This window comes from Haliotis asinina, chromosome 5 (assembly GCF_037392515.1).
Source record: "Haliotis asinina isolate JCU_RB_2024 chromosome 5, JCU_Hal_asi_v2, whole genome shotgun sequence".
Taxonomy (NCBI): Eukaryota; Metazoa; Mollusca; class Gastropoda; order Lepetellida; family Haliotidae; genus Haliotis; species Haliotis asinina.
The window spans coordinates 53,932,793-53,959,872 of NC_090284.1; the positions used below are offsets into that span (position 1 = coordinate 53,932,793).

Here is a 27,080-nt window from a genome sequence, read left to right on the forward strand (position 1 = left end):
CAGTGAAACTCGCGAGGCCTCTGGTGAACGTGAACGCCGGGTTCTGGAAGAGCGCCGAGGAGATCTGGATCGCGAACGGAAGCGCCGTCGTCTAGGAGAGCGTGAGCATGAGCGCGAGCGCCGGCGCCGACTACGGTGAGGAGAACGGGAGCGCCGATTCCTCGGAGATCTGGACCATGATCTGCGTCTCGAGCGCTCAGCTTCTAAGCGCCGAGCGCGCTCCTCGTCTAGCTGACGTTGTAGCACCTCTTCTCTAGATAGCGTGTGAGAGATCCTGGGGATCCGGTAAGGCGCTGGCGGAGGCACAGGAGCCGGCGTCTGAACAAGCGCTGGCGTAGGTATAGGTGCTGGTATTGGAACCAGTGAAGGTGTCCCCATCAAGGCTGTAGACGCTGACGTGGGCATAGGCGCTGACGTAGGTGTCGGTGCTGGCATAGGCGTAGGCGTTGACGTTGAAATTAGTTCGGGAATCAAGGCAGGCGCTGACATGGGCGCTGGCACAGTAGCTGAGGTCGGCGCTGGCTCTCTAGTAGAAGTGCTGGGCGTCAGGAGAGACCGTAATAGCCTCTGAACTTCTGGGTGCGCTAAGGCGTCCGGACGGGATAAGTCAACAAAGGCGTCCGAGCGAAGTGGCTCCGGAGACGATCGAACCGGCGTCGTAGATGAGCGCTCCAAACCAGACGTCGGCGTTGGTGCTGTAAAGGTAGGCAGCTCCGGGTCGTCCTGTAAAGAACCTAAAGAAGAAGTTGGGGAAGACATTCTCCTCTTCCGCTGAGTAAACCTCTTTCTACGGACAGCTAAAAAGGTCTTGAAATCCGCCACAGAAAGACTAGTACAATGCTGACAGCGGCTGTCAAGGGAACAGGTCTGCGATGCACAATCCGGACACCAGGGGTGGGGATCCTTGGCTGACTTCTGCCCCTTGCAGACAGTACAAAACTGCCGAGTCATACACAGTTAACTGCAACAGATAAAAACATACCCGAAGCGTGAAATAAAACAATAACGCTAGAGGTAGAAACGAAAAACACCCCTACATAAAAAATGCAGCAAAAGCGCACCCCCAACCTAAAGTGGGTACGCCTGTAAGCTCGCGACAGCGACGGCTAGCAACCAACATGGCTACCTGTGAAACATGCCACGTGGGACAAAAAAACACATGAAAAACGGCAAAAATCGGGAGGAAATACCATACAAAATAGCAGAACAGATGGAGGAAGTATTCCTGACGGAATAAAGAACCTCCAAGGCCGCCATGACACCTCACAAACAACGCAGGAAAACCCACATCGAAGTGAGAAAAAAAAGAAACATTTACAACACGAGGTAGCAAGGTAAGTGAAGTTAAATTCAATTTAACTAACCACACACCTAGGGAAACAAGACATACCTACCTGTTGAACGACAACTTTATTCAACACAATAGAAAACTCCGAGCGAAACAAACACGTCTGATCAGACGAACGCTAGAAGTAAAAGTGAATTTTGGGATGGCTCGCTTTCCCGCGAGTAGGGAGATCACGTCACTTCCGTGACTACATCCGTAGATTATACGAGGTAGCCATTCAGGGAATGGCGAATCAACGTCTGTCTGATCTCTACTAGCGAAGCTTGAGGTAATATGCATAAGACCTATGGTAAGGTAAGTTAAAAAATTGTGTTTTTCAGTGACAAAATGTTTTAATAATAAGTCTACAGGTTACTTCACTTCCCATTTTGAGCATTTTGAGCAAGTGAGTGAGTATGGTTTTACACTGTCTTTAGTAAAATTCCAGCAAAATCATGGTGGGTACACCATAAATGGGCTTCACACATTGTAACCATGTGGGGAATTGAACCAGACTCTTCAGCATGAAGAGAGAACACTTTAACCACAAGGCTACCCTGTCGTCCCATGAGGGGGTTTTATCACTGAAATTTTATGCAAGAAAATACATCCATATAATTTTTGTTTGTGTTTCATGTACACAGTTACAAATAATCAAATGACTGCATAATTTCTGTGATTCATAGCCTAAACTGACCAAAGCCAAAACACATACATAAAAATATCCCAACCATGATATTTATTGCTTCTTGTCCTCTAAGGTACTGGGTTTTTTTGGAGGGTGCATGAGATAAGATGTTTCTAAAAACCAACCTTTTCAGTAAAAATGTGAAAAGAAACATCCAAATTAAGTACATGCATCTCATATTTCACCAAAAAATATGCCATCATTTTTTAGGTCTGAAAAAGACATCCTTGGTGAGCATGGACATAACACATGGTACTTGTTTCATGCCGTCTTTCCATTTGTCCTTGTCATTGTGAGACTGGTAACAAGTGGCAACTCTGTGACTAACAGCTGTCAATAATCTTGACAGAGACATGGTTGAAAGATCCGCTGATAGTATTACCTTCTTTAAACTCTGTATAAACCAGGCACCAGTTGTACGGCGCCATGCAAAGTATCCTGAAACATCAAGAGGAATCCATTCTGATATTTATGACTTCACTCAGTGATGCTACACCTTCCTCGAACATCCCAGAACATCCTAACTGTACACACTTATCACAGAGTTGGTCCAAATTTAACAGTGTTGTAGATAGATTATATTCCTGTTTTCTCTTAAGGGTAATATGGTCTGATGTACGCCTCCATGTTTCAGTGCTACAGATAAGCGTACATCAGGCTGTACATTTACAACATATTTATCTTAATCTACAACACATCATTATCATATTTTAAAGATTGACAAGCTCACTACTGACTTAAAATACATGTAAACAAAATGGCGTCTACCCTCGATTAGATTTTTAAAATCAGTGAATCAGGTGTCACCCTCGTTAAAGCATTATTCACAAATGAAACTAAAGCATTTTACATGAAGGTACGATAACACATGCTGAATTTGTGAGGAAAGCCCTATGGAGCAACGGGAGGAAGCTGATGTAGGTGTGAGATGGTGAAACTGCCAGTATTAGAAAACAAAACTACACACTGAAGCTTCAACTGCGTTCAACACCAAAATCAAAAGTTTTGGCTTGACCATATGACAGGATGTGGTGAGTGAGTTAAGTTTTACGCTGCTTCTAACAATATTCAACCATTATCACAGCTGGGGACACCAGAAATGGGCTTCACATACTGTATCCGTGTGGGGAATCAAACCTTCTGTGGGACAACCAAATGCTTAACTACTGGGCTACCTCACCTTGTCAAACGGACAGAACAGTGAACTGTATTAATAGACAACTCGCCCACAGGTCCCCTTCAGGAAATCATCATGATTCATGACAAATAATCCAAATTTCCCATCAAAGACTTTATAACATTCTTGATCAAGATATCCCAAATACAGAACATACACCAAAACCACCACATCACATTAACACAAATGGAAATGTGCTCAAGGGCTACAACAGCAATGAAGACAGTGATGTAGAGATGAACAACTTCTTTATTGCTATGAGAGCAACATTTCGGTGTAGGTTCTAATACTGTTATCAAGCTTGTTAAGTTACATTGCTTGATAATTGTGTTAAATCCTATACCGGAACGTCACTCTCATAGCAATAGAGAATCTTTTCATGATCACACATGATAAGACTAAACATCAATGCTAAGGTTCACCGTAAATATATCCAAAATGACTTTGTTTTTAACCACACAACTTTACTACACACACTTACCAGGTGGTGAAGAATACATGACTAAAAAATCCTTGAATAAAGGTGCTGGCTTGACGACAATGTTTGAACTCCCTTTACCAGCATCAGTATCATCTTGTACACTAGCCTCGTCAAGCAGGATATCATCAGGCGCCATGTCACATGACATATCATCAGCATCATCAGCCATGTCTCCAGCTTCTGTCACCATGTGTGGTGATTTCTTACATGGCAGGCCATCAACAGAACTGCTGCTTCCACGAGGATGGTGTCTTTTCTGGGGATGTTTCACAGGTTTCCACACTGTTAAATCCACCCCCTTGTCCAAGTTTTCTCCTCGACAGGCCTGCAACAACATTCAACATGTTCTTTCATTTCTTTACAGACTTCAATAGTACATTTCCCTTAACAACTATGTTCAATGGTTTGTCTTCCATTGTCCTATCAGTATAAAGAAGAGTCATGGTTTGTCTTTCAGTGTCCTACCTGTCTAAAGAAGAGTCATGGTTTGTCTTCCAATGTCCTATCGGTATAAAGAAGAGTCATGGTTTGTCTTTCAGTGTCCTATCTGTCTAAAGAGGAGTCATGGTTTGTCTTTCAGTGTCCTACCTGTATAAAGAAGAGTCATGGTTTGTCTTCCATTGTCCTACCTGTATATAGAAGACTCATGGTTTGTCTTCCATTGTCCTATCAGTATAAAGAAGAGTCATGTTTTGTCTTTCAGTGTCCTACCTATATAAAGATATAAAGAAGAGTCATGTTTTGTCTTTCAGTGTCCTACCTATATAAAGATATAAAGAAGAGTCATGGTTTGTCTTTCAGTGTCCTACCTGTATAAAGAAGAGTCATGGTTTGTCTTCCATTGTCCTATCTGTATAAAGAAGACTCATGGTTTGTCTTCCATTGTCCTATCAGTATAAAGAAGAGTCATGTTTTGTCTTTCAGTGTCCTACCTATATAAAGATATAAAGAAGAGTCATGGTTTGTCTTTCAGTGTCCTACCTGTATGAAAAAGAGCCTTGGTTTCCCTTCAAGTTCTGGGCAGAAGTCATCCCTGAATAGGTCTACCAGCAATTCAGTTGGAACCAAAACTCCATCAACTCCAAATACAACGTCCTGACACTTCACCACATCATATGGAGGTGTTTTGGGTTTCACCTCTATGGAATCACCATGTGACAAAATGGCACAGGTGAAACTGTCAGCTTTGGTATGGTCATACTTTAGGTTAGCTGCAACTGAAAGAAAAACTTGTTACATTTAATGAGACTAAAAATGTATTTTTACTTTTAGAGCAAAGAATGCTTTTACATATACCCTGACTCAGAGTAATTACTTATCTATAATTTTATAATGAATATATCTTGGATTATTATAATCTATGCCCTAATTTGTTGATAATGTTGACGATTTAGACATTATGGTTGAGAGAAATAAAGAAAGTGACCTCTCAAATGAATTGGACATGTGGACAGAGGTAAGATGTTTGTCTGTTCTTTAGAAATACAGCATGGGAAGCTTTCAATACATTGTGAGAGAATGACAGTTAACTAATTGGAGTCTGGATACGGAAAATCTGTCATGTATTAGCTTTTAATGAGTGATAAGATGTGATGTTTAGTTTGTACAATACTTAGCTGTTGAGAGGAATATCAGCTATGAGACTATCAAAGAATTTATTGAAAATAATGTCTTGGATTGAAAAAATATAATACATTCCAAGATTACACAAAGCTTGATTAATCACTGATTATCAAACGGAATATAATCCATTCTGACAGTATTACTCAAGTATTCATAACAATGGACCTTGATTACCAAGGTTAAAACAGATTCTCAGCAATACTACAAGTATTGCCACATGACAGTAGTATTGAATGCTCAAGCATTGACCAGACAATCTAGGGACTGACATCATGAGCATTATTCTATGCAAATGTATGACGTTTGTGGAGCCACTTACCTTTCTGCTCCTTGGTTTAATCTATTCACTAGAGGTGGTTAAAAGGGAAGAGATATAATTTAATAACATTAAAAGTTTTCAAGTTTTGCCATATCATATCTCACATGTTTAATACCTGTGAAGATCTCAGTTACAAATGATCCTCATTAACCCATGCTTGTCATAAGAGGTGACTAACTAGCTATTGAGTGATCCAACTCGCTGACTTGGTTGACACGTGTCACTACATCCCAAATGCATAGGTCGATGCTCCTGCTGTTGATCACTGGATTGTCTGGTCCAGGCTCGATTACTTACAGACCACCACTATATAGCTGGAATAAACTCACTCAATCACTCTCTCACTCACTCACTCACATGTGCAATACTAGGGATATATGAGTGACGATAACTTGTTTCTTTATTCTTACTTTTCTTAAGTTTCAACACCATTTGATCTGCAGTAAGATCAGTGTAGGATTTCACTTTAAAACCCATTTGTTTGAAGACAGCTTTCAGATCTTTAGCATCATATGATGATCCAGGTCGCTTGTTCATCCCAGAGTTGGAACAGAATGTTTCATTGTTGATGATCACAGCTAGCCCTCGTTGCGGGTACGAGAAGTCATACTCATCCTCATGGTGTGATGGTCTGCTAGACACTCGTCTTCTGTTTTGCTGAGGTTGCCTGTTCCTGAAGTAGTCATTGTCTCAGATGAGGCTCCAGCTTATAGCATCTTGATGATGTTGATCTTATGTTTGTGTGATTGGAAAATCACAGAATGAACATTTCACTTCTACCATCTTGAACCTGATCAGTGTGATATCAGAATACCAACACCATGCTAAACCAGACAAACTAGTGATTAATATTATCAGCACCATCGAATGGTTTTAGAATACAAAATTGTTCAATGAAGTCCCCAAACTGCACCATCATATCACCAAGGGGGCATTCAGTTTGATATTATATCCAGAACGGAGTGCCATTGTTAGTTATGCACGTGATTTTACCAACTCTGTTTTGTACATCATCACTATAGTCATCCAAGAGATATTCCACTACATAAAAAGAAACTCATCATGAACACATCAAGAATATAAGCAGGATTTGAAATACCTGCCTGTCCAACCAGCCTGAATGGGTTATTTTCAATGTGGACTGTCAGATTCTCAAATTCACCTGCCTAATGGTTGGGTTAAAAATTAAGCATGTATATGAAGATATTCATCATACTTCAGGATCATAAATCATCATCAATTCACTTGTAAACAGAAATGGTGAATACTAAATCAACAGTTAACTGCTTTCTTGCATTGGTATTACTGCAGTAAGTTTTGATATAATTATATTAATTAAAAAAGTATATTTTGGGGGTAGGTAAATTTTGGTTAGGTCTGGCAAGCATTACATCTAACCAGCCCTATAGTCTGGCTGAAATTTTGGGAGCTTCATACCCTGGTATCAACGATAATAACAACCAAGGAAATAATGCAGTCCCTTTATTTTCAGATAAAGCAAAACAATTCATTAAATCTGAGAGAAACACAAGTAAAAATTCACATCAACATTTTGTTCGTTTCCACCACAGTTAAAGCCAGTTTATTGTCAATAATGTTATGAGCTTCTGTCTACTGGTGAGACTATGAGTGTCAACAAACTGACATTACTTACCCAACAATCTTATTGAAAATCTGTGTGAATGGAAAGACATCTACATCTGAAAACAAGGGAGAAATGTCACGTTACATGTTTAACATGAAGTTGGGAAAAATTGTTTGATAATGAATGTTATATATACAGCAGGAAAGGTAAGCAGACATCGCCCACAGCACACAACCAGAATAAGACTTAAGGACTAAGACTTAATACTAAAGCATAAAGTATTCTGTTGGAGCAGGCTCGTGAGTGAGTGAGTGAGTGAGTGAGTAAGTGAGTGAGTCACTCCCTCAACGAGTCTGACCACTCAATCCCATTAGTCAACTCTTGTGAAGAGCATCAGTTGCCAAAGGCCAATTCTAAAAAGGATCTTCTCACAATAGCAAGAATTTAAGGTTTACGAGTCCCGCACATCAGGATCCATGGATTGCATACCATCAGATACTCCTGGCAGCAGGTCTCCCTCCGTCACCTCCTCATCTCCAGAACAATCAGACTCTGAACCTTCAAAGACAGAAAACTTTATCAATCCTTACAAATTAGAAACTATTACCACATTGAGGTTTTTGCCACTCATAGGTTTTAAGGGAAACAGAACCATGGATAATTGAATTAATTTATAAAATCCCATATACACAATAAATTCTAAATACAAACAAAATTAGATCAGATACACAAACATATGAATTCTTTCAAACCATGAAGAATCTGTAAGTATCAAAAACTGGTACATTTCTAAGTAAGATAAAGTTAACAGTGTGTGAGTGAGTGAGTATGGTTTTACAACGCTTTTAGCAATATTCCAGCAATATCATGGGCTTCACACATTGTACGTATGTGGAAAATCGACCCCGGTCTAATAAAGCCAACAGTCAATAACAGTATCTGTTGACGTCATCTGCTCACCTACAATAAATATGTGATAAAATCTTGAGGTAGGTAGTCCTTTAGCATACTGGTTCAACAATAATACATTGTAATGTGTGAATTTATCATGCAAAGTTTCCATGTACAAGGCACATGCTCAAAACACTACACAATCTGTACTTGGGTTTGTTACCCTCGAAACGAAGTAGCCGGGATACTTTACGATGCTTTGCGTTCGATCCAATCAACCAATACCGATATGATGAACTACTGCGATCCAGTCATCATGGAGTTTGTTTGTTCAAACTGTACATGGTCAATGATTGAAGTTGTATTGCATTTTGTCACTAGCAGGCAGGAAGACAGACATACAGGTGTCAATTTGCAACAAACTAGACATTGGGTTTTGTCTGCAACAGTGGCTGCTTATCACAATAAACAAGCTTATTTTTCCATATTTCTACAGACTTAATTTAAACTCTTCAGTTTTCAAGCTGGGAATTTTTTTATTAATGAATTTAATATTTCAAGTGCTATACTTTCTTGAAAACTTGGTTTGCAAATCTGCCAACCTCAAAAAGCAAGATGTGAAAAAAATAAGAAAAAGTAGAGAACCAATGTGTTTTTATTACTGCAGACCCCACATGTATGTAATCATAGGAAACATCTTTTGTTCTCCAAGTTTGACCACACTGATGATCCTTCCACGCATCACTTGCTCTGGTTTTACAAGTCACCTTCTTGGGAATAAACCATCTGTGAATAACATAATGTTTTTGAGTATACGCTTGCTCCTTCACCTGATGAAGGTGCAAGCGTACGCTCCGTAACATCATGCTATTCACAATGAAGAAGTTAACATCCATAAATCTTGCCTTTCCTTTCTTATGATAAAGAGGTTATCCCCAGGGTGTGTTTTTGGGGTAGTAATGGAATGTTCTGTATTAGAAATAAAAGTATGTATTTTATTTCATGTTTAATAGTTAAAGAATTATGCTAAGAATTATCACTAAGTATTATGTTTGAAAATGTCTGAAGATGAATTCATTATATTGAGTAAACAACAATGAATCACCAACATGTGCGAAACATTGTTTCTTTCGTTTGTTTTTTATGAAACCTCAAAATACTCCTTGACCATCCCAAGTAGTTGGTTGTACATGCTGACTCTGTTTCAACAATAAGAGTATACCTTATTTGTTTTCGGTAACATGATACATTCTGTGGTTAGAATGTTTCGTTTAGAGGGTGGGAGGTGTCATAGTAATTACTGGCAAACACATTACTGCTACTGAAAGATCCTGAAAGATTGGGACTTTTCTAGCATTTGGCCTAGGACTAAACAGTTTGTGATCATTCATGCTCTTCTTGGTGCTTTGAGCTAAAATGCATCTCTGAACTGAGTCAGATTATAAGAAAACTAAAGGGTTAAGGTTTATGATCCGCTCCTGTCAGTCTGATGCATCTGTACAATTTCTGGACAAAGAAACTACTGACTTGCATCTTCTTCCTGTGTTGCATCTTGGGATAGGTCAACAGACATCGTCAACGGCAAAGAGTCCATGTTGACATCATATGTCCCGCTCATGGTGAGAGACTTCAGCTGGTTAATATGCAACGAGAAGATAAAACCTAGATAAGCACATGTAAAAATATATTCAAGATTGATATAAAGATTAAATATACTAGGAATTTCAAGAATGTCAGCATAACTACAAAATTAGTAAATTAAAAAGTGTCCAGATGATTAATATGTTCACATAGAAAGGTTTTCATAGAGACCACAGCACTCAGTTTAACAAAGTCAAGATTAGAATATAAATATACCCCTATCATATGAAGCTAATTGCTCTACTACCTACAGTTCCTTTTGACCAAACTAGTTCACAGGCACATCGTCAAATCACACACAATCCATTTTTGTGTTTTTCATCTGTTTGACTAATGTTGTGTCTATACATTTAGATAACCAGGTCATGAAGTGTTTGACCTGGATTTGCGCATTCATCCTCTTCATGCTGTGATAGATAGCCCTGAGGAGGTATAGTGATACTGTCACTTTGATACGTAACGTGATACTGCGATGATTGCTGCTGCTGATCCTGTACACATTAATTAGGTGATAAGCCAAAATCTGTGTTGAGATAATTGGATCAGAAACATGCTCATCAGGCATGTTATCAGCAATTGTATTTCCTAAACAAATAGCCTCAACTGATGTGACTCTCCTGGCAATAGTTGCAGTTACGTAAACATGGAATGTGGCTCTCCCGGTTATGCTGTCACAGCATGCTCGGTGATTCAAACGTGTTACCATATATAAAACAGTCGCCTGTCTACTAAAGGCCCTGAACACAAGTTTGACGCCTGTTTCACACAAAATGTTGTAACAAAAATACCTTGCTTTCCATCATCACAATTTAACAATGACACACAGATAAACAATCGATTCTAAATCTGCCCATTTAAGAATGGACTGTATGTTCTCTATATCATTCTGTAGGATTTACGATAATTAACTTCTGTTTTGTTCTGTTCTAAACACCGTGACTGTGATTTGGAAATATTACAACATTATATACAGGTACACTTTACTACCTGTTTTGGTAATCCATTAATTTAATTAACCGGCAATACTAATAGTCATATTTAAAATGTGGCTTTCCCTGGCTGTCATCATTGTTTACAAACAAATTGCAAGCCCTGATGAAGCCCCAACATTGGTTCTAATGTTCAACAATTCATCTGGATATTGTTATAATGTACCATTATATATGAACACACAAAGCCAGTAACAAAATTATCAAATGTAACACGATCTGGTTGGGATTCTAGCCTCAAGGTTGAGCCACCTTGACCTTTGCGTACTGGCTGCTGTGTGGTGCCTGAATCTGAGGGTGAGGGAACACAGCCTAGGCTTGTTCAGCCAAGTATGCTTTGGAAGTTGGCAGGAACACGAATTTTAGCTGACTGAACTAAGCCTGAGAAGTGATTATGTCTGACCATGACCTGGTCGTGATCGGGCGCCACTGAACGATCTCCACGGCATCGTAGGCGATACCGGCATGTGTATATTTGTTACACGTTGTTGCTCTTTGCTCACGACAATAAAATGATACTGATTCGACACTGAGACCGAAAGTTCAATTCTTTCTCACTGTATACATGAGTTCATATCCGATCGAAAGTAATAAAAATAATGAACTAAGTTACCCACAGTGATAAGTGTTGTCAAATGTCAATGATTAAATCTGTCGCAAACACTTAGTTCCACCAAAGATGCGGTTCGGCTGTTGTGTTTCCCGGCGTTTCCGTGTTTTGGCGATTGCAAGGGAGGTTACTCTCACATCTTTCGTATGCATACCGTGACACAATCATTCTTGAACTCGAACACTGGATTCGCACTGCACAGTGCATTGTGACCACAATGGCTGTATTCTTTTGTTTGAACAGAATTAACTGCATCACAAATGAACTGCATCTTCTTCTTGATGAAAATTTCCATCTATCTGACAGGCTGTGAACAGGTTTCAGTTTCATCAGTGTCAGCATAACCTGGGTGAAGCGGAGAGAAATGTGGTCGCTTTTCAGTTTATTTTATTTGGTGCATGCATGCGCATGTACCCGTGAAGATCCTAGTTAAAACTGATTTTCATGCATCAACTCAACTTAAGAGACGACGGGTCGGGCCGTAACTAGCTCAGATACCCAACGTTCACTAGGTACCTAAGAGCCTTCGTTTTTGCGAACGCTATGATTCGGATTAGGTGACGTAGGTGGCTTGGCTGACGTATGGTATCGTCTCCCTGCTGCTTCGATCGGTACTCATGATGTTGATCACTGGATTGTCCAGACCGCCTCCTTATAGTTGGATTTTTAGTGAGTGCGGAGTTAAATAACAAACAAACAAAATCAAATAAAAGCCGTGAGTTTTCGTGTGCAAAACAAGTACCACATAGTGACTGAGTGAGTTTCGTTTTACGCCGCACTCGGCAACATTCAGGCTATATGGCTGTTAAATGTCATTCGGTATGGCTTTGCCAGGTCTCAAACCACCTAGCAAATTTCACTGACCGGACTCAGCGACTCAGGTCTTCAGCGACCCTTGCTTGCCACAAAAGGCTCGCTGAACTGGTTGCCAGGTCATCGGTTCTCAATTGCGCATGCTGTTGATCATTGGAGTATCGGGTCCAGACTCGAGAATACAGCTGGAATCTGGCTGAGTGCGGCGTAAAACTAAACGAACTTCATACAGACTCATTTCACCACAGAGGCTGTCGAACTCGCATCGGGATTTTATTGTTTATTGTCGGTTTCTTGTCACTTTTCTACATTTTTTTGTAATTGAATCTCATAGTCTAAATTCCAGTCAGACGATTTAAATAGGTGAAAGCACTCGTGATCGACTGGACTGAAATGCATATTCTTTCGTGAGTAGGTTAGTGAGTATGTGTTTTTTCGCCGCTTTTATCAAAATTACAGCCACATCACTGTGGGGGACACCAGATATGTATAAAAGGATTTTCGGTATGATCGTAATGTCGTGATCTTATAGGAAAATGACAGCTGGCAGGTAAGGATGCACGCGAAAGGCCGATATATACAGGGCCTGGCAAAATAAAGTTCACCCAAACGCTGGATTTCACCCTAACATTACAAAACTTTACTCGTATAAAACAGTCGCCTGTCTACTAAAGGCCCTGAACACAAGTTTGACGCCTGTTCACACAAAATGTTTGTAACAAAAATACCTTGCTTTCCATCATCACAATTTAACAATGACACACAGATAAACAATCGATTCTAAATCTGCCCATTTAAGAATGGACTGTATGTTCTCTATATCATTCTGTAGGATTTACGATAATTAACTTCTGTTTTGTTCTGTTCTAAACACCGTGACTGTGATTTGGAAATATTACAACATTATATACAGGTACACTTTACTACCTGTTTTGGTAATCCATTAATTTAATTAACCGGCAATACTAATAGTCATATTTAAAATGTGGCTTTCCCTGGCTGTCATCATTGTTTACAAACAAATTGCAAGCCCTGATGAAGCCACCAACATTGGTTCTAATGTTCAACAATTCATCTGGATATTGTTATAATGTACCATTATATATGAACACACAAAGCCAGTAACAAAATTATCAAATGTAACACGATCTGGTTGGGATTCTAGCCTCAAGGTTGAGCCACCTTGACCTTTGCGTACTGGCTGCTGTGTGGTGCCTGAATCTGAGGGTGAGGGAACACAGCCTAGGCTTGTTCAGCCAAGTATGCTTTGGAAGTTGGCAGGAACACGAATTTTAGCTGACTGAACTAAGCCTGAGAAGTGATTATGTCTGACCATGACCTGGTCGTGATCGGGCGCCACTGAACGATCTCCACGGCATCGTAGGCGATACCGGCATGTGTATATTTGTTACACGTTGTTGCTCTTTGCTCACGACAATAAAATGATACTGATTCGACACTGAGACCGAAAGTTCAATTCTTTCTCACTGTATACATGAGTTCATATCCGATCGAAAGTAATAAAAATAATGAACTAAGTTACCCACAGTGATAAGTGTTGTCAAATGTCAATGATTAAATCTGTCGCAAACACTTAGTTCCACCAAAGATGCGGTTCGGCTGTTGTGTTTCCCGGCGTTTCCGTGTTTTGGCGATTGCAAGGGAGGTTACTCTCACATCTTTCGTATGCATACCGTGACACAATCATTCTTGAACTCGAACACTGGATTCGCACTGCACAGTGCATTGTGACCACAATGGCTGTATTCTTTTGTTTGAACAGAATTAACTGCATCACAAATGAACTGCATCTTCTTCTTGATGAAAATTTCCATCTATCTGACAGGCTGTGAACAGGTTTCAGTTTCATCAGTGTCAGCATAACCTGGGTGAAGCGGAGAGAAATGTGGTCGCTTTTCAGTTTATTTTATTTGGTGCATGCATGCGCATGTACCCGTGAAGATCCTAGTTAAAACTGATTTTCATGCATCAACTCAACTTAAGAGACGACGGGTCGGGCCGTAACTAGCTCAGATACCCAACGTTCACTAGGTACCTAAGAGCCTTCGTTTTTGCGAACGCTATGATTCGGATTAGGTGACGTAGGTGGCTTGGCTGACGTATGGTATCGTCTCCCTGCTGCTTCGATCGGTACTCATGATGTTGATCACTGGATTGTCCAGACCGCCTCCTTATAGTTGGATTTTTAGTGAGTGCGGAGTTAAATAACAAACAAACAAAATCAAATAAAAGCCGTGAGTTTTCGTGTGCAAAACAAGTACCACATAGTGACTGAGTGAGTTTCGTTTTACGCCGCACTCGGCAACATTCAGGCTATATGGCTGTTAAATGTCATTCGGTATGGCTTTGCCAGGTCTCAAACCACCTAGCAAATTTCACTGACCGGACTCAGCGACTCAGGTCTTCAGCGACCCTTGCTTGCCACAAAAGGCTCGCTGAACTGGTTGCCAGGTCATCGGTTCTCAATTGCGCATGCTGTTGATCATTGGAGTATCGGGTCCAGACTCGAGAATACAGCTGGAATCTGGCTGAGTGCGGCGTAAAACTAAACGAACTTCATACAGACTCATTTCACCACAGAGGCTGTCGAACTCGCATCGGGATTTTATTGTTTATTGTCGGTTTCTTGTCACTTTTCTACATTTTTTTGTAATTGAATCTCATAGTCTAAATTCCAGTCAGACGATTTAAATAGGTGAAAGCACTCGTGATCGACTGGACTGAAATGCATATTCTTTCGTGAGTAGGTTAGTGAGTATGTGTTTTTTCGCCGCTTTTATCAAAATTACAGCCACATCACTGTGGGGGACACCAGATATGTATAAAAGGATTTTCGGTATGATCGTAATGTCGTGATCTTATAGGAAAATGACAGCTGGCAGGTAAGGATGCACGCGAAAGGCCGATATATACAGGGCCTGGCAAAATAAAGTTCACCCAAACGCTGGATTTCACCCTAACATTACAAAACTTTACTCGTATAAAACAGTCGCCTGTCTACTAAAGGCCCTGAACACAAGTTTGACGCCTGTTCACACAAAATGTTTGTAACAAAAATACCTTGCTTTCCATCATCACAATTTAACAATGACACACAGATAAACAATCGATTCTAAATCTGCCCATTTAAGAATGGACTGTATGTTCTCTATATCATTCTGTAGGATTTACGATAATTAACTTCTGTTTTGTTCTGTTCTAAACACCGTGACTGTGATTTGGAAATATTACAACATTATATACAGGTACACTTTATTACCTGTTTTGGTAATCCATTAATTTAATTAACCGGCAATACTAATAGTCATATTTAAAATGTGGCTTTCCCTGGCTGTCATCATTGTTTACAAACAAACTGCAAGCCCTGATGAAGCCACCAACATTGGTTCTAATGTTCAACAATTCATCTGGATATTGTTATAATGTACCATTATATATGAACACACAAAGCCAGTAACAAAATTATCAAATGTAACACGATCTGGTTGGGATTCTAGCCTCAAGGTTGAGCCACCTTGACCTTTGCGTACTGGCTGCTGTGTGGTGCCTGAATCTGAGGGTGAGGGAACACAGCCTAGGCTTGTTCAGCCAAGTATGCTTTGGAAGTTGGCAGGAACACGAATTTTAGCTGACTGAACTAAGCCTGAGAAGTGATTATGTCTGACCATGACCTGGTCGTGATCGGGCGCCACTGAACGATCTCCACGGCATCGTAGGCGATACCGGCATGTGTATATTTGTTACACGTTGTTGCTCTTTGCTCACGACAATAAAATGATACTGATTCGACACTGAGACCGAAAGTTCAATTCTTTCTCACTGTATACATGAGTTCATATCCGATCGAAAGTAATAAAAATAATGAACTAAGTTACCCACAGTGATAAGTGTTGTCAAATGTCAATGATTAAATCTGTCGCAAACACTTAGTTCCACCAAAGATGCGGTTCGGCTGTTGTGTTTCCCGGCGTTTCCGTGTTTTGGCGATTGCAAGGGAGGTTACTCTCACATCTTTCGTATGCATACCGTGACACAATCATTCTTGAACTCGAACACTGGATTCGCACTGCACAGTGCATTGTGACCACAATGGCTGTATTCTTTTGTTTGAACAGAATTAACTGCATCACAAATGAACTGCATCTTCTTCTTGATGAAAATTTCCATCTATCTGACAGGCTGTGAACAGGTTTCAGTTTCATCAGTGTCAGCATAACCTGGGTGAAGCGGAGAGAAATGTGGTCGCTTTTCAGTTTATTTTATTTGGTGCATGCATGCGCATGTACCCGTGAAGATCCTAGTTAAAACTGATTTTCATGCATCAACTCAACTTAAGAGACGACGGGTCGGGCCGTAACTAGCTCAGATACCCAACGTTCACTAGGTACCTAAGAGCCTTCGTTTTTGCGAACGCTATGATTCGGATTAGGTGACGTAGGTGGCTTGGCTGACGTATGGTATCGTCTCCCTGCTGCTTCGATCGGTACTCATGATGTTGATCACTGGATTGTCCAGACCGCCTCCTTATAGTTGGATTTTTAGTGAGTGCGGAGTTAAATAACAAACAAACAAAATCAAATAAAAGCCGTGAGTTTTCGTGTGCAAAACAAGTACCACATAGTGACTGAGTGAGTTTCGTTTTACGCCGCACTCGGCAACATTCAGGCTATATGGCTGTTAAATGTCATTCGGTATGGCTTTGCCAGGTCTCAAACCACCTAGCAAATTTCACTGACCGGACTCAGCGACTCAGGTCTTCAGCGACCCTTGCTTGCCACAAAAGGCTCGCTGAACTGGTTGCCAGGTCATCGGTTCTCAATTGCGCATGCTGTTGATCATTGGAGTATCGGGTCCAGACTCGAGAATACAGCTGGAATCTGGCTGAGTGCGGCGTAAAACTAAACGAACTTCATACAGACTCATTTCACCACAGAGGCTGTCGAACTCGCATCGGGATTTTATTGTTTATTGTCGGTTTCTTGTCACTTTTCTACATTTTTTTGTAATTGAATCTCATAGTCTAAATTCCAGTCAGACGATTTAAATAGGTGAAAGCACTCGTGATCGACTGGACTGAAATGCATATTCTTTCGTGAGTAGGTTAGTGAGTATGTGTTTTTTCGCCGCTTTTATCAAAATTACAGCCACATCACTGTGGGGGACACCAGATATGTATAAAAGGATTTTCGGTATGATCGTAATGTCGTGATCTTATAGGAAAATGACAGCTGGCAGGTAAGGATGCACGCGAAAGGCCGATATATACAGGGCCTGGCAAAATAAAGTTCACCCAAACGCTGGATTTCACCCTAACATTACAAAACTTTACTCGTATAAAACAGTCGCCTGTCTACTAAAGGCCCTGAACACAAGTTTGACGCCTGTTCACACAAAATGTTTGTAACAAAAATACCTTGCTTTCCATCATCACAATTTAACAATGACACACAGATAAACAATCGATTCTAAATCTGCCCATTTAAGAATGGACTGTATGTTCTCTATATCATTCTGTAGGATTTACGATAATTAACTTCTGTTTTGTTCTGTTCTAAACACCGTGACTGTGATTTGGAAATATTACAACATTATATACAGGTACACTTTATTACCTGTTTTGGTAATCCATTAATTTAATTAACCGGCAATACTAATAGTCATATTTAAAATGTGGCTTTCCCTGGCTGTCATCATTGTTTACAAACAAACTGCAAGCCCTGATGAAGCCACCAACATTGGTTCTAATGTTCAACAATTCATCTGGATATTGTTATAATGTACCATTATATATGAACACACAAAGCCAGTAACAAAATTATCAAATGTAACACGATCTGGTTGGGATTCTAGCCTCAAGGTTGAGCCACCTTGACCTTTGCGTACTGGCTGCTGTGTGGTGCCTGAATCTGAGGGTGAGGGAACACAGCCTAGGCTTGTTCAGCCAAGTATGCTTTGGAAGTTGGCAGGAACACGAATTTTAGCTGACTGAACTAAGCCTGAGAAGTGATTATGTCTGACCATGACCTGGTCGTGATCGGGCGCCACTGAACGATCTCCACGGCATCGTAGGCGATACCGGCATGTGTATATTTGTTACACGTTGTTGCTCTTTGCTCACGACAATAAAATGATACTGATTCGACACTGAGACCGAAAGTTCAATTCTTTCTCACTGTATACATGAGTTCATATCCGATCGAAAGTAATAAAAATAATGAACTAAGTTACCCACAGTGATAAGTGTTGTCAAATGTCAATGATTAAATCTGTCGCAAACACTTAGTTCCACCAAAGATGCGGTTCGGCTGTTGTGTTTCCCGGCGTTTCCGTGTTTTGGCGATTGCAAGGGAGGTTACTCTCACATCTTTCGTATGCATACCGTGACACAATCATTCTTGAACTCGAACACTGGATTCGCACTGCACAGTGCATTGTGACCACAATGGCTGTATTCTTTTGTTTGAACAGAATTAACTGCATCACAAATGAACTGCATCTTCTTCTTGATGAAAATTTCCATCTATCTGACAGGCTGTGAACAGGTTTCAGTTTCATCAGTGTCAGCATAACCTGGGTGAAGCGGAGAGAAATGTGGTCGCTTTTCAGTTTATTTTATTTGGTGCATGCATGCGCATGTACCCGTGAAGATCCTAGTTAAAACTGATTTTCATGCATCAACTCAACTTAAGAGACGACGGGTCGGGCCGTAACTAGCTCAGATACCCAACGTTCACTAGGTACCTAAGAGCCTTCGTTTTTGCGAACGCTATGATTCGGATTAGGTGACGTAGGTGGCTTGGCTGACGTATGGTATCGTCTCCCTGCTGCTTCGATCGGTACTCATGATGTTGATCACTGGATTGTCCAGACCGCCTCCTTATAGTTGGATTTTTAGTGAGTGCGGAGTTAAATAACAAACAAACAAAATCAAATAAAAGCCGTGAGTTTTCGTGTGCAAAACAAGTACCACATAGTGACTGAGTGAGTTTCGTTTTACGCCGCACTCGGCAACATTCAGGCTATATGGCTGTTAAATGTCATTCGGTATGGCTTTGCCAGGTCTCAAACCACCTAGCAAATTTCACTGACCGGACTCAGCGACTCAGGTCTTCAGCGACCCTTGCTTGCCACAAAAGGCTCGCTGAACTGGTTGCCAGGTCATCGGTTCTCAATTGCGCATGCTGTTGATCATTGGAGTATCGGGTCCAGACTCGAGAATACAGCTGGAATCTGGCTGAGTGCGGCGTAAAACTAAACGAACTTCATACAGACTCATTTCACCACAGAGGCTGTCGAACTCGCATCGGGATTTTATTGTTTATTGTCGGTTTCTTGTCACTTTTCTACATTTTTTTGTAATTGAATCTCATAGTCTAAATTCCAGTCAGACGATTTAAATAGGTGAAAGCACTCGTGATCGACTGGACTGAAATGCATATTCTTTCGTGAGTAGGTTAGTGAGTATGTGTTTTTTCGCCGCTTTTATCAAAATTACAGCCACATCACTGTGGGGGACACCAGATATGTATAAAAGGATTTTCGGTATGATCGTAATGTCGTGATCTTATAGGAAAATGACAGCTGGCAGGTAAGGATGCACGCGAAAGGCCGATATATACAGGGCCTGGCAAAATAAAGTTCACCCAAACGCTGGATTTCACCCTAACATTACAAAACTTTACTCGTATAAAACAGTCGCCTGTCTACTAAAGGCCCTGAACACAAGTTTGACGCCTGTTCACACAAAATGTTTGTAACAAAAATACCTTGCTTTCCATCATCACAATTTAACAATGACACACAGATAAACAATCGATTCTAAATCTGCCCATTTAAGAATGGACTGTATGTTCTCTATATCATTCTGTAGGATTTACGATAATTAACTTCTGTTTTGTTCTGTTCTAAACACCGTGACTGTGATTTGGAAATATTACAACATTATATACAGGTGCACTTTATTACCTGTTTTGGTAATCCATTAATTTAATTAACCGGCAATACTAATAGTCATATTTAAAATGTGGCTTTCCCTGGCTGTCATCATTGTTTACAAACAAACTGCAAGCCCTGATGAAGCCACCAACATTGGTTCTAATGTTCAACAATTCATCTGGATATTGTTATAATGTACCATTATATATGAACACACAAAGCCAGTAACAAAATTATCAAATGTAACACGATCTGGTTGGGATTCTAGCCTCAAGGTTGAGCCACCTTGACCTTTGCGTACTGGCTGCTGTGTGGTGCCTGAATCTGAGGGTGAGGGAACACAGCCTAGGCTTGTTCAGCCAAGTATGCTTTGGAAGTTGGCAGGAACACGAATTTTAGCTGACTGAACTAAGCCTGAGAAGTGATTATGTCTGACCATGACCTGGTCGTGATCGGGCGCCACTGAACGATCTCCACGGCATCGTAGGCGATACCGGCATGTGTATATTTGTTACACGTTGTTGCTCTTTGCTCACGACAATAAAATGATACTGATTCGACACTGAGACCGAAAGTTCAATTCTTTCTCACTGTATACATGAGTTCATATCCGATCGAAAGTAATAAAAATAATGAACTAAGTTACCCACAGTGATAAGTGTTGTCAAATGTCAATGATTAAATCTGTCGCAAACACTTAGTTCCACCAAAGATGCGGTTCGGCTGTTGTGTTTCCCGGCGTTTCCGTGTTTTGGCGATTGCAAGGGAGGTTACTCTCACATCTTTCGTATGCATACCGTGACACAATCATTCTTGAACTCGAACACTGGATTCGCACTGCACAGTGCATTGTGACCACAATGGCTGTATTCTTTTGTTTGAACAGAATTAACTGCATCACAAATGAACTGCATCTTCTTCTTGATGAAAATTTCCATCTATCTGACAGGCTGTGAACAGGTTTCAGTTTCATCAGTGTCAGCATAACCTGGGTGAAGCGGAGAGAAATGTGGTCGCTTTTCAGTTTATTTTATTTGGTGCATGCATGCGCATGTACCCGTGAAGATCCTAGTTAAAACTGATTTTCATGCATCAACTCAACTTAAGAGACGACGGGTCGGGCCGTAACTAGCTCAGATACCCAACGTTCACTAGGTACCTAAGAGCCTTCGTTTTTGCGAACGCTATGATTCGGATTAGGTGACGTAGGTGGCTTGGCTGACGTATGGTATCGTCTCCCTGCTGCTTCGATCGGTACTCATGATGTTGATCACTGGATTGTCCAGACCGCCTCCTTATAGTTGGATTTTTAGTGAGTGCGGAGTTAAATAACAAACAAACAAAATCAAATAAAAGCCGTGAGTTTTCGTGTGCAAAACAAGTACCACATAGTGACTGAGTGAGTTTCGTTTTACGCCGCACTCGGCAACATTCAGGCTATATGGCTGTTAAATGTCATTCGGTATGGCTTTGCCAGGTCTCAAACCACCTAGCAAATTTCACTGACCGGACTCAGCGACTCAGGTCTTCAGCGACCCTTGCTTGCCACAAAAGGCTCGCTGAACTGGTTGCCAGGTCATCGGTTCTCAATTGCGCATGCTGTTGATCATTGGAGTATCGGGTCCAGACTCGAGAATACAGCTGGAATCTGGCTGAGTGCGGCGTAAAACTAAACGAACTTCATACAGACTCATTTCACCACAGAGGCTGTCGAACTCGCATCGGGATTTTATTGTTTATTGTCGGTTTCTTGTCACTTTTCTACATTTTTTTGTAATTGAATCTCATAGTCTAAATTCCAGTCAGACGATTTAAATAGGTGAAAGCACTCGTGATCGACTGGACTGAAATGCATATTCTTTCGTGAGTAGGTTAGTGAGTATGTGTTTTTTCGCCGCTTTTATCAAAATTACAGCCACATCACTGTGGGGGACACCAGATATGTATAAAAGGATTTTCGGTATGATCGTAATGTCGTGATCTTATAGGAAAATGACAGCTGGCAGGTAAGGATGCACGCGAAAGGCCGATATATACAGGGCCTGGCAAAATAAAGTTCACCCAAACGCTGGATTTCACCCTAACATTACAAAACTTTACTCGTATAAAACAGTCGCCTGTCTACTAAAGGCCCTGAACACAAGTTTGACGCCTGTTCACACAAAATGTTTGTAACAAAAATACCTTGCTTTCCATCATCACAATTTAACAATGACACACAGATAAACAATCGATTCTAAATCTGCCCATTTAAGAATGGACTGTATGTTCTCTATATCATTCTGTAGGATTTACGATAATTAACTTCTGTTTTGTTCTGTTCTAAACACCGTGACTGTGATTTGGAAATATTACAACATTATATACAGGTACATTTTATTACCTGTTTTGGTAATCCATTAATTTAATTAACCGGCAATACTAATAGTCATATTTAAAATGTGGCTTTCCCTGGCTGTCATCATTGTTTACAAACAAATTGCAAGCCCTGATGAAGCCCCAACATTGGTTCTAATGTTCAACAATTCATCTGGATATTGTTATAATGTACCATTATATATGAACACACAAAGCCAGTAACAAAATTATCAAATGTAACACGATATCTGGTTGGGATTCTAGCCTCAAGGTTGAGCCACCTTGACCTTTGCGTACTGGCTGCTGTGTGGTGCCTGAATCTGAGGGTGAGGGAACACAGCCTAGGCTTGTTCAGCCAAGTATGCTTTGGAAGTTGGCAGGAACACGAATTTTAGCTGACTGAACTAAGCCTGAGAAGTGATTATGTCTGACCATGACCTGGTCGTGATCGGGCGCCACTGAACGATCTCCACGGCATCGTAGGCGATACCGGCATGTGTATATTTGTTACACGTTGTTGCTCTTTGCTCACGACAATAAAATGATACTGATTCGACACTGAGACCGAAAGTTCAATTCTTTCTCACTGTATACATGAGTTCATATCCGATCGAAAGTAATAAAAATAATGAACTAAGTTACCCACAGTGATAAGTGTTGTCAAATGTCAATGATTAAATCTGTCGCAAACACTTAGTTCCACCAAAGATGCGGTTCGGCTGTTGTGTTTCCCGGCGTTTCCGTGTTTTGGCGATTGCAAGGGAGGTTACTCTCACATCTTTCGTATGCATACCGTGACACAATCATTCTTGAACTCGAACACTGGATTCGCACTGCACAGTGCATTGTGACCACAATGGCTGTTTTCTTTTGTTTGAACAGAATTAACTGCATCACAAATGAACTGCATCTTCTTCTTGATGAAAATTTCCATCTATCTGACAGGCTGTGAACAGGTTTCAGTTTCATCAGTGTCAGCATAACCTGGGTGAAGCGGAGAGAAATGTGGTCGCTTTTCAGTTTATTTTATTTGGTGCATGCATGCGCATGTACCCGTGAAGATCCTAGTTAAAACTGATTTTCATGCATCAACTCAACTTAAGAGACGACGGGTCGGGCCGTAACTAGCTCAGATACCCAACGTTCACTAGGTACCTAAGAGCCTTCGTTTTTGCGAACGCTATGATTCGGATTAGGTGACGTAGGTGGCTTGGCTGACGTATGGTATCGTCTCCCTGCTGCTTCGATCGGTACTCATGATGTTGATCACTGGATTGTCCAGACCGCCTCCTTATAGTTGGATTTTTAGTGAGTGCGGAGTTAAATAACAAACAAACAAAATCAAATAAAAGCCGTGAGTTTTCGTGTGCAAAACAAGTACCACATAGTGACTGAGTGAGTTTCGTTTTACGCCGCACTCGGCAACATTCAGGCTATATGGCTGTTAAATGTCATTCGGTATGGCTTTGCCAGGTCTCAAACCACCTAGCAAATTTCACTGACCGGACTCAGCGACTCAGGTCTTCAGCGACCCTTGCTTGCCACAAAAGGCTCGCTGAACTGGTTGCCAGGTCATCGGTTCTCAATTGCGCATGCTGTTGATCATTGGAGTATCGGGTCCAGACTCGAGAATACAGCTGGAATCTGGCTGAGTGCGGCGTAAAACTAAACGAACTTCATACAGACTCATTTCACCACAGAGGCTGTCGAACTCGCATCGGGATTTTATTGTTTATTGTCGGTTTCTTGTCACTTTTCTACATTTTTTTGTAATTGAATCTCATAGTCTAAATTCCAGTCAGACGATTTAAATAGGTGAAAGCACTCGTGATCGACTGGACTGAAATGCATATTCTTTCGTGAGTAGGTTAGTGAGTATGTGTTTTTTCGCCGCTTTTATCAAAATTACAGCCACATCACTGTGGGGGACACCAGATATGTATAAAAGGATTTTCGGTATGATCGTAATGTCGTGATCTTATAGGAAAATGACAGCTGGCAGGTAAGGATGCACGCGAAAGGCCGATATATACAGGGCCTGGCAAAATAAAGTTCACCCAAACGCTGGATTTCACCCTAACATTACAAAACTTTACTCGTATAAAACAGTCGCCTGTCTACTAAAGGCCCTGAACACAAGTTTGACGCCTGTTCACACAAAATGTTTGTAACAAAAATACCTTGCTTTCCATCATCACAATTTAACAATGACACACAGATAAACAATCGATTCTAAATCTGCCCATTTAAGAATGGACTGTATGTTCTCTATATCATTCTGTAGGATTTACGATAATTAACTTCTGTTTTGTTCTGTTCTAAACACCGTGACTGTGATTTGGAAATATTACAACATTATATACAGGTACATTTTATTACCTGTTTTGGTAATCCATTAATTTAATTAACCGGCAATACTAATAGTCATATTTAAAATGTGGCTTTCCCTGGCTGTCATCATTGTTTACAAACAAATTGCAAGCCCTGATGAAGCCCCAACATTGGTTCTAATGTTCAACAATTCATCTGGATATTGTTATAATGTACCATTATATATGAACACACAAAGCCAGTAACAAAATTATCAAATGTAACACGATATCTGGTTGGGATTCTAGCCTCAAGGTTGAGCCACCTTGACCTTTGCGTACTGGCTGCTGTGTGGTGCCTGAATCTGAGGGTGAGGGAACACAGCCTAGGCTTGTTCAGCCAAGTATGCTTTGGAAGTTGGCAGGAACACGAATTTTAGCTGACTGAACTAAGCCTGAGAAGTGATTATGTCTGACCATGACCTGGTCGTGATCGGGCGCCACTGAACGATCTCCACGGCATCGTAGGCGATACCGGCATGTGTATATTTGTTACACGTTGTTGCTCTTTGCTCACGACAATAAAATGATACTGATTCGACACTGAGACCGAAAGTTCAATTCTTTCTCACTGTATACATGAGTTCATATCCGATCGAAAGTAATAAAAATAATGAACTAAGTTACCCACAGTGATAAGTGTTGTCAAATGTCAATGATTAAATCTGTCGCAAACACTTAGTTCCACCAAAGATGCGGTTCGGCTGTTGTGTTTCCCGGCGTTTCCGTGTTTTGGCGATTGCAAGGGAGGTTACTCTCACATCTTTCGTATGCATACCGTGACACAATCATTCTTGAACTCGAACACTGGATTCGCACTGCACAGTGCATTGTGACCACAATGGCTGTTTTCTTTTGTTTGAACAGAATTAACTGCATCACAAATGAACTGCATCTTCTTCTTGATGAAAATTTCCATCTATCTGACAGGCTGTGAACAGGTTTCAGTTTCATCAGTGTCAGCATAACCTGGGTGAAGCGGAGAGAAATGTGGTCGCTTTTCAGTTTATTTTATTTGGTGCATGCATGCGCATGTACCCGTGAAGATCCTAGTTAAAACTGATTTTCATGCATCAACTCAACTTAAGAGACGACGGGTCGGGCCGTAACTAGCTCAGATACCCAACGTTCACTAGGTACCTAAGAGCCTTCGTTTTTGCGAACGCTATGATTCGGATTAGGTGACGTAGGTGGCTTGGCTGACGTATGGTATCGTCTCCCTGCTGCTTCGATCGGTACTCATGATGTTGATCACTGGATTGTCCAGACCGCCTCCTTATAGTTGGATTTTTAGTGAGTGCGGAGTTAAATAACAAACAAACAAAATCAAATAAAAGCCGTGAGTTTTCGTGTGCAAAACAAGTACCACATAGTGACTGAGTGAGTTTCGTTTTACGCCGCACTCGGCAACATTCAGGCTATATGGCTGTTAAATGTCATTCGGTATGGCTTTGCCAGGTCTCAAACCACCTAGCAAATTTCACTGACCGGACTCAGCGACTCAGGTCTTCAGCGACCCTTGCTTGCCACAAAAGGCTCGCTGAACTGGTTGCCAGGTCATCGGTTCTCAATTGCGCATGCTGTTGATCATTGGAGTATCGGGTCCAGACTCGAGAATACAGCTGGAATCTGGCTGAGTGCGGCGTAAAACTAAACGAACTTCATACAGACTCATTTCACCACAGAGGCTGTCGAACTCGCATCGGGATTTTATTGTTTATTGTCGGTTTCTTGTCACTTTTCTACATTTTTTTGTAATTGAATCTCATAGTCTAAATTCCAGTCAGACGATTTAAATAGGTGAAAGCACTCGTGATCGACTGGACTGAAATGCATATTCTTTCGTGAGTAGGTTAGTGAGTATGTGTTTTTTCGCCGCTTTTATCAAAATTACAGCCACATCACTGTGGGGGACACCAGATATGTATAAAAGGATTTTCGGTATGATCGTAATGTCGTGATCTTATAGGAAAATGACAGCTGGCAGGTAAGGATGCACGCGAAAGGCCGATATATACAGGGCCTGGCAAAATAAAGTTCACCCAAACGCTGGATTTCACCCTAACATTACAAAACTTTACTCGTATAAAACAGTCGCCTGTCTACTAAAGGCCCTGAACACAAGTTTGACGCCTGTTCACACAAAATGTTTGTAACAAAAATACCTTGCTTTCCATCATCACAATTTAACAATGACACACAGATAAACAATCGATTCTAAATCTGCCCATTTAAGAAAATAGTTACGGTATG

At 40.9% G+C, this 27,080-nt stretch overlaps 2 protein-coding genes across 2 annotated transcripts in view; both read right to left on the reverse strand.

Annotated features, from left to right (window-relative positions):
* LOC137284830 (caspase-7-like) overlaps window positions 1-27,080 on the reverse strand; it is a 654,824-nt gene that overhangs the window by 559,039 nt on the left and 68,705 nt on the right. The window lies entirely within an intron of this gene.
* On the reverse strand, window positions 1,879-11,378 carry LOC137283582 (caspase-3-like). Its single transcript, XM_067815160.1, has 8 exons — window positions 11,339-11,378; window positions 9,619-9,724; window positions 7,690-7,758; window positions 7,270-7,315; window positions 6,026-6,288; window positions 4,655-4,890; window positions 3,674-3,998; window positions 1,879-2,453 (listed from the first exon to the last, which is right to left on the reverse strand). Exons 2-8 carry the CDS (start codon window positions 9,707-9,709, stop codon window positions 2,215-2,217), a joined length of 1,269 nt encoding a protein of 422 aa, XP_067671261.1. The 5' UTR covers window positions 9,710-9,724; window positions 11,339-11,378; the 3' UTR covers window positions 1,879-2,214.